General features: G+C 42.8%; 1 protein-coding gene across 1 annotated transcript; it reads left to right on the top strand.

Moving 5' to 3' along the window:
• Positions 1-3,156: 3,156 nt before the first annotated feature.
• LOC147933447 (meiosis-specific protein ASY2-like) lies at positions 3,157-5,576 on the top strand. The gene is made up of 4 exons (XM_087477462.1): positions 3,157-3,988; positions 4,065-4,184; positions 4,299-4,792; positions 4,866-5,576. The coding sequence occupies exons 1-4, from the start codon at positions 3,157-3,159 to the stop codon at positions 5,574-5,576; spliced, it is 2,157 nt and encodes a 718-aa protein (XP_087333588.1).
• Positions 5,577-9,207: the final 3,631 nt, after the last annotated feature.

Genomic DNA, 9,207 nt, shown 5'->3' with positions numbered 1-9,207 from the left:
AGCAAGGCCGGTCCTTGAATTTTGGTGGCCTAAAGCATAGAAAAATAATTTTGTTTATTATATAAAAATTAATATTTTTTCACTACAATGCTAAAATATAATTAAAAACATGGAAAAAATGTAATAACAATCTAAAATTTAATTTTTCTAACTTTTATTATAGCAAATACTCGGTAGACATCATTGCTAATCAAAAGTAGTTGGTAATAATGTATTATTATAATAAAATAAAAATTAAGGAGAAGAAGTAATTTCGATGTTCTTGTATAAATTTTAATTTTGTATTAATATTATAATATCTTGTAGTCAAGTTAATTCAATTTTTTTTTGTAGATTTTAATGTTAAAAAATGGAAATTAAACCAAAAAGTAATAAATAAAATTTTAAAAATGTTCGACTAATCCAACAAAAAAAACAAAACAAAACCTGTAAATAAAAAGCAAAAGAAAAAAAAATGTAAACGAACCAGCAGAGTTGAAGGCTTTAACCAATGACTTGCCACATAATTGCATCATACAGACCTAACAGACCTGCCTAATCTCTCAAATATGTGTTGATAAAAAATTTAGTATATGATGTGGCCTGAAGCAGCTGTTTTGCTTGCTTTAGGGGTGGGCCGACACTAGCTTCAAGCTTAAGGGAGAAAATGTTGGAGTAAGCTTGAAGTAGCTTAAAGCCCAAGCTAAATATATTTGGGAGATATTTAAATATACATATTAGAGTTATAGAAGTTATCTAAATAAGTTATGTTTCCTAATTGGTTTTGGAAAAGTGTCTTTAAGATTTTATATATATAGAGCTACCAAGGTGTAGTAAGCCTTATGAGATTTGAGAGAGCTTAAGTTTTTGAGTTGTTTTTCTTAAGCAATAAATAGAAGAGAGTTATTCTTATCTTTGTGTTCTTAATCTTTAGAAACATCCCGCAGTCGCATTTGCTGCTCTAAAGGCATCTCCAACCCACCTCTATATTTGCTTTTTAACTCTATTTTAGAGTAAAATCTACTCCAACTCATCTCTATTTTTAGCTCTATAATAGAGATCTCTATTTTTTCCTCTATATATAGAGGAACTCTATTTTTTCCTCTATAATAGAGTTAAACTTTTTTATTTATAAAATGGTCCTTGAACTTTTAACACTTTTATATTTATGATCAAAATAAATAAAATATATATATATTTAAATAGTTTAATAATAATTCTCATAATTTAATGAAGTATATTAATAGGATAACTGATTATAAAGTTAAATTTGACTAATTTTAATATTTTGGTTTAAAATTTTAAAAGGTTTTCATATAGAAAAGGTTTTTGTATAGAAAAACATTTTTAAAATTTGAGACTATCATTTGCAAAAGAAAATTTATATAAAATCTTATTAAATATAAATAACTTAAATATTTTAGTTTTTATTCATGCCATAACATTATTTTTAATACAACAAAGACTAATTATTTAATATTCTGGTAAATTACTTCTGGATCCACCAATAACATTATTTTTATATGATGCAATATATTTCTTTTAATAAATGTGATATTTAAATAATATTTATGAATGTTAAAAATTTAAATAATATCATAATTTTATGAAAATTTCACAAATACTAAAATAAATGGATTAGTTTGCAACTTTTATAAGTAAAAAGGTATTAATAGTAAAATAAAAAAAGGAATCTTATGGAATATTTTTTTTTAGAGGAAAAAATAGAGGTATCCAGTGGAGCAAAAGTCACCTCTATTATAGAGTTCCTCTATTTTAGAGGTAAAAATAGGGAAAACCATTCGAGATGATCTAAGTAGCCAAAACCCTGGAGTGATTATTATTGGTAACACCTTGTTTGGGTCTAAACCACCAGTAGACCCGAATGTCCTTGCAAGGGTGTTTCAATTGGATCCTAATTACGGTGATCATGGGCCTAAAGAAAAAAATTGGATAGTAGAATTAATGAAAATGTTGTGCTTTTAATTTACTGCTTTCATTGAATTTTTCTACCTTTGTATGTATAAGGATCTTGCATGTATCATCCGTTCATCAATAACGTAACATAATGTTTGGTCATTTTTTTGTCTATTTCATTTGTGATGAAACACCCTCAAAGTTAGTTGTGATGTTTCTTTTTACGGAATCGTAGTTGTAGATGCTCTAACTCTAAGATGAGCAGACAATTTATGTTTGCGATGATTTTGGTGAACCACATATACGTTTAGCCGTTGCTCAGGGAGGGCTTCACCATCGATAGGTTTTGAATATGTACGTAAAAATTTTGAAACGTGTAGAAACTGATGTTTCTCACAATGAATTTGTTTAGAAGAGAAACAAATTCAATAATAATCTCTAAAAGAATTTGGATCAAAGTAAACAAGAAAAGAAGAAATGAAATCTCTTGAGAAACAAGTTAGGTTTTGCTCAAGAACAAAAAGAAATTAGGGTTTTTGTATTAATAATTGGATGATCTTACAATGAGAGGATTGCCCTCTATTTATAGGTATTCAAAGATCTACTGAATATATTCGAATAGATTGAATATATTGACTTTCCTAATTACAGGCGAACTGATTAGGAAAGTCCTTCCCTTCTTGCTAGGTCAGCCGCAGGGCGAGTTGAAGTCTCGGTTCGTCACCTCGGCAGTGGGCTTCTTGGTGTTATTGGGCCTTCAGGGATGAAGTCCAAACCTAGGTCGAGTTCCCGGTTTAGATGATCGGTTCTCTTAACGGGTTTAGATCGGTATGTTGGGGGTGCTAATTTCCGCACCAACAATTAGTCCCCCCTCAGTTCGGTACATTCAGAAGTTAATTCAAATGACCGGACTTTAAGAGAGAATATCCGATTTAATCCGTAAAGAGATCCGAATCTAAACACTCCTTGATTGTCGTGCCACTTCGCCCACCTCTAGTCGGGTGACACGTGTCCGATACGTCACATCTGTCAATTTGGAAGCCGAAACCTCGCGTAGGTTAGATAGGCAATTATGACTCCGCGTAGGGTTGCCGCCCACTCCCTTCTATAAATACTTGGTATCCACCGAGTGTTTTCACTTTTCGCCGTTTCGTCAAAAGGTAATTACTTTGTTCTCTCTCTCTCTTTGCCCTTAATTACTTTGTTATTCGTCAGTTTTTCTACACTCTTCGGCGATCCGCATTGTTCTTCACCTCGGCCATGGCTTCCTTGTCGGCTACCACAAGTGAACCGTTGATCCGCAAAAATTCCAGCAGGGAACCTCTGAATGTTATCAGATCGGTCCGAGGCGATATGCCGAGTAGACCAGAAGAGGCCGAATGCTCCTCAAGGCGCAGATCCAACGAGATCCCAATCCCCTCTTTGATCGACGAAGATGATCGCGAAGGTCACGGAAATGCTACACAAATCTCCGATCTCCCACCTGACAACTCGAATGGTGAAACAGTCCCACTTGCTCCAGATGACGTCATGATCGATGACCTCCTTCCTCTCCGAGATCACCGAGGTGACATTGGGGGCGAGAAGACGACCAGTACTACTAAGTCGGTTGGCGATCTGTTGAATTCGTGTGGCCTGTCCAATTTTTGTGTCCATATTATTATTCCCGGAGATCACCAGCGTCCGTGGAATCCGCCTCTCGAGTATATCTGCTTATATGAGGGATTCTTCTCCCAATGCTGGTTGTTCTTCCCTCTTCCTAATTTGCTCACCCAATGCGCCCATCATCGCAAAATTCCGATATGCCAACTTACCCCAGGAAGTATCTGCAATTTCGTCGCCGCCCTCACAATCGCGGCCGAAGCTGAGGTTTTTCTCGAAATAGAATGCTTTGAACAGCTGACAAACTTCAAGAATAGCCAGGGTAGCAAATTGTGGATGGTTAACGCGAAGCCAGCTCATAACTTCCTTCCAGGGGAAAAAGTCAGTAACTTCAAGAAGTTGAGAGCTCGCTATTTCTTTGTCCGAGTTGACGACCGCTCTTTTGAAAATCCGAAATGCGGCCGCCGAAGAGTGTGGAACGATTTGCCGGGTATCATCTCGTTCCTTATTTCGCTAACTCGGACAATCTCGTTCTGACCTGATTTTGAATTTTATGTGTTTTACAGCTCGCCCTTCTTCAACTCGGGGACTATCTTCCAGATTTGAACACGTCAAGGACTCTCCTCTCAGTGTAGCAGACCGTAGTTGGAATCAAATCTCTCGACATCGCGTGGAATCAGCAATGGGTAAGGCAAGAACGCAGTTCGCCAGCTTTGCAAGCTCGTTGGGTCAAACTTCCGAGGTCCCACCAACCACAATTGTCGCCGCCGAGATGCTCTGATCTGTGGATCCACATGAAGAACGGACCGCCAATCCCGAATCAGAGCAAACGGGAAATGAATTCATTGACATTGAGGATGGTGACGAGCTCCCGGATCCTGTTTTTGAAGACGAAAATGTGGCTCCCAATGATTCATCTCCTCCTCCACCGACAGAGCCGATCGTCTCAGTTCAGATCGCCCCTGAACCGAGTAGTGGTTCAAAGAAGAAAAAGTCCAAGAAAGACAAAAGCAAAGAGAAGGGTAAAGGAAAAGACTCCGCCCAGGGGACAGGTCGGAAACGCTCTGCGGAAGAGGCCGGCTTCGAATCATATGACCGCTTCCGAGTTAAAAACGCTGCTGGTCGAACCGACCAATTTAACTACGACTATTTTGGGGAAACGCCTCTCGTGTGCAATAAGGAAGTCGCCGCAGAGTTGTGCAGGCAACTTATGGTATCCTCGGTCATGCTGCCGCCGGTCGATAAGCTCGAATTCAGAGACCAATACGTCCAGGCCGCCCAATCCGCCCTTCAGGTTTGAATCGCATTGCCCTCCTTACTGTTGACTGCAAAACTTGATTCTCATTTCACCTTGTTTCGAAGTGCAGACCGCCGCCTATATGTCGTCGCTTACTCTTATGTACGATAAGTGTGTCAAATCGATGACCTCGGCAGAAGCCGAATTCGAGAAGATGAAGGAGTGTTTGGAGAACCTCCGAGAGGCAGATAGGTCGAAGAGCGAGAGGATCAAGGAGCTGAAGGATCTTCTTGCGAACAAAGAACAGGATTGCAAAAACCTGGAAGAAAGAGTTGCCGAGCTGGAATCGCAGGAAAAGGTTCTGGGGGAAGAGAAGGCCGAGCTGACAAGGCAGTTCGATGATCTTGGGGCAAAACTCGAGTCAGAGATGAGACGACTTCGCCTAGATCGCCAAGCCAAGGTCGAGGGTACCACAAAGAAAGCGCAGCGCCGTCTCAACAAGGTAAAGGACTATCTGCATGATCAGGAGATGGCCCGTCCGAAAGAAGACGTTCTCAACCAAGCGAACGGGTTTGAGGAGATTATGGATTATCTTCTGAAGAACGGTGCATCCATCCCAGACAATCTGGTTGCCGAGATCAAGGAAAAACGGGAGATCGCCCAGAATGAAGTGGAAGCGCTAGATCTCTTAGAGTTCGGAGAAGGCGATCTCGACATGTCTCCAGACCAGCTCGGCTTTGGATTGCTTCAATCTGGGACTGCGGCTCCAGACTCCATTCGACATCCGTATGGCTCCAACCCCGGGCTTTTCCGGGCCGATCTGTCTGACAGTGTCCCCTAGGAGCATTTTCTGTTTTCTTTTCTTTTTTGTATTTTCCTGTTTAAGACTTTGTGATATTGCTGCCTATTCGGCGGCCGACTTCTGTTTTTTGGAAATTTCCCTTTTGTGCTTGCATGGAATATCGCCTTTTTACCAGACAGTAAAAATGGTAATTTTCCAATATCGAAATTGGAAATGTTTCATCTGGGATTAGTATAAATATGGTTGCTCCATGCTTGATTTTACCGTAACTCTGACGAAACAATTTCGAGATGCCGAGTTCTGTTGGCAGTACCGCCTCTTTAGTCGAGGTTAGGAGCGATGTCCTGACGTTCTCAAACTCGGAAGCCATTGAGCGAGGGATGCCCCTTTACCCACATACCCGAGCTCCCTGGATGTTATTGTTTCATGTTAGTCCAGAGAAGAGGCTGGAATTAGAGACCTTCCTCTCCCGCATCGAAGAACGCCATTCCGAGTACCGCGGGCAATTAGCCGCAATAAAGCAGTCGCGAAGTGAACTGCTTTTCAAACTTAAGCTGCTTAAATCCCACCCAAGGTTCTGGATCGAAAATGGTCCGGACAGGGTGGCAGACATGCCGCAGTGCTTGATCAACTACTGCAATGAGTGCTATCAGTCGGAGAACTCGATTCCCAGCGAACCAAGTTTTTCTTTTAGCGGCGAGTTCATGCCCTCCAAGGTGAAGACGTTTTATATGAGCATACGTGCCAACAACATTGAAGCTGCTGCTGCTCATGCCTTCGTTCGCCAGGTAACAAACCCTAGTTTTGTCTATGCGAATTTATTATAACAAACCTTTATTGATCGACGACCTTGTGCGCAGATCAAATCCGTGCACCGCGAACAATGCCACAAGCTGTATTATCACCGTATGAAGAAGAATGAAATCGATGACCATCTGGCGGCATTGGATGCCGAGATCACCTCCTTAAGGGCGAAGAGAGGAAAAGCTGTCGCTCGTATGGACGAGGCCGAGCAGAAGATCAGCGCATTGGAGTCGCATCCTGCTGACTGAGAGAAAACGGGACTTCAACTCCTATGGCCCATGCCAAAGCGTCTTAAAGCTGATACCAGGAAGGTTGCCGCCGGACTTGACCTGGATGGTTGACATGCTTTGGCGATCTGATCCTTTCATTATACTTTATTTCTTAATTCTCTGTCGCATTTGTCCTGTTCAGACAATTCATTCTTGCAATAAAGTTTCTTTTTTATTTTAATTGGAAATTCAAACGAGGCGAGACGTCTTCCGGCTTACACTGAATAATCCTTTCTGTGGGCAGTTTAGCCCAAACATAAATGTGCTTTTTAAACGAGGGGCGAGGTATGATGCCTCGGCTTACCCTCTTTGTCCCAGTCCGGAAAGCGAAATTTACAACTCTGGGTTCGGCTTACATTTGTCCGAGCTGGAATTTACGAAACAATTCAAAAGAATTCTCTTAGTTCGGTTTATCTCTCGTCAAGGAGTTATCGAGACAATTCTAGAAGAATTCTCTGGGCTCGATGTGCCTTGCGCCGGAGGCTTATGATCGGAACAATTCCAAACGGAATTCTCTGGGTCCGATTCATCTCCTGATGGAGAGTAGGTCGATCACCTGGCCGATATGTCGAATAGTTCGGTTACGAACTGAGTAGATATAGTAGTCTTCTTTTTTTTTTTTTTTTTTTTTTTTGCCCATTCCCGAGGCGTAACCGCTGCATTAAATACAGACACGGTTTCACCATGCAATTTAATTGGTGGAAGAGTCTCGGGACGCAGCGCGTATCTTTCCACGATCTGATTGGTGCGAGATTTTCGGGACGCAGCATTTATCTCCCCCTTTCCTCCTATAAATAAGTGAAGAGGAGGTTTGCTGAGCATCTCTCATCCAAACTTCAGAAAGATTAACTGCAAAGTATGCCTACCACAACACGATCTGCATGGTTGAGGCGAGCTCGAGAGCTGACTGCTGCCGGAGTCAGCGGATTCGACCAGGAAGCGTCGAATATCACCCTTCCCATAGAAGAGGCGGTTTCGCCCCCATCCCACGAACTCACCGTGGACATTGAGGAGGACCCCTTGCAAAGAGAGATTCGCATCTACCGAGCCCGTTGTCAGCGGATGGGTTCGTATATCAAGGCGTTTCGTCTGAAATACGATCTCATCTACCAGCTCTGCCGCCTGGAAGGAACCATCTCGGTTCTTGACGAGCTCATCGCCAGAGGCTTCTATCTGGAGAGCTGGCGCATGACCCGACTACTTGCCGATCGTGATCGATGTGAGGGGGAGGTCGCCAGGACCTTATTACCCGACCTGCCAGAGGGCGACTACGAGGCGCTAGGTGAATCGGAGAATCTGCATGTTGCGGAAATCCCGATCTACAGGGGTCGTATAGAGAGGTTACTCCAATACATCCTTCACCTGGAGGCCACGGATCATCATTTCCGGGAGAGTCATACCGTGGAGGGTCCATGCGCGTTCTTGGAGGAAATGGCGGACAAGGGGGCAGAAGTACCAGCAGGTCGGCTTGAAGAGCTGAGGCGGGAGCGTCGACACTAGCGAGCATATCTGGAAGGTATAGCCGTCGAGGAGCCATTGGAGTCTGACCTCTCGAGCTCTGCGCCTGTGAATTACCGAGAAGGTTGAGATCACAGGAGGGGGTCACACTTCGCATCTGCTTCCCGAGACTAGAAGACCTATTATAGCATTAGATCGTCACCTTTTCTTGCTTGTAGCTCTCTTTTTTTTTATGTGCACCGTCTTTCTCGGGCGATATGCCGATGTTGAATACTCTTTGTATGTGGCGAGATGGCAGACATAAATTGAAAGAACAAGTTCTTTCGAGATAAAAGAAATCTTATTATTTTCCTAGCTGTGCCCTCAAGATCTTGTAAAAGAAATTTAGGGCTGCCTGCGTACCCGAAATTCGGGATCAAGCCAGTCGTAGTTCGTAGTATACATACTTTCAAAAACCGAATTTAATCAAATGGTTTAGTAGTAGTAACGTTTGACGTGAGCCGCGTTCCAAGAGTTTTTGATCTGCTTATCTTCCATGGTCAGGAGCTCGTACACTTTGGGGCGAATTACCTTGGAGATGAGATACGGCCCTTCCTAGCGAGCACCGAGTTTGCCAGCGTTGATCTCCTTTGTATTCTCGTACACCTCGCGCAATACAAGGTCGCCCTCATTAAATCTGCGCTGGCGGACAGTTTTGTTGTAATACTTAGACGCGGAATTCTGGTAATTCTGGATCCGGACGAGAGCTTGATCGTGCAGCTCTTCGGCGAAGTCAATGTTATCGAGCATCATGCTGTCGTTGAGCTCGGAATCGTCGACCAGCATAGCGCGGCGCAATGTATGCACTCCAGCTTCGTCGAATGCTAACAAAAACGGAGATTGCCCCGTAGCTTGCCGTGGGGTAGTCCGGTAGGACCAAAGCACGCCATCGAGTTGATCTGCCCACGCTCCTTTCTTGAGTCCGAGACATTTCTTCAACCCGTCTATGATGGTTTTGTTGGTTGCCTCGGCTTGGCCGTTTCCCTGAGGGTACCGGGGGGTCGAGGTGCTCAAACATATTCCCCATTTGCCAAAGAAGCATCTAGTGAGAAGAGAGGTGAACTGTGTCCCCTTCTCGGTGACGATCTCGTAAGGGAGCC

This window comes from Camelina sativa, chromosome 12 (assembly GCF_030686135.1).
Source record: "Camelina sativa cultivar CO46 ecotype springtype chromosome 12, ASM3068613v1".
NCBI classification, from domain to species: domain Eukaryota; kingdom Viridiplantae; phylum Streptophyta; class Magnoliopsida; order Brassicales; family Brassicaceae; genus Camelina; species Camelina sativa.
Note: the sequence above shows the minus strand (reverse complement) of the source record. Positions and strands in the feature narration are given on the sequence as shown.

Coding starts and splice junctions, on each gene's coding strand:
- LOC147933447 (XM_087477462.1), top strand. CDS start 3,157: ATGGCTTCCTTGTCGGCTACCACAAGTGAACCGTTGATCCGCAAAAAT. Junction 4,185..4,298: donor TCGCGTGGAATCAGCAATGG/GTAAGGCAAGAA, acceptor ATCCACATGAAG/AACGGACCGCCAATCCCGAA. Junction 4,793..4,865: donor CCGCCCAATCCGCCCTTCAG/GTTTGAATCGCA, acceptor TTCGAAGTGCAG/ACCGCCGCCTATATGTCGTC.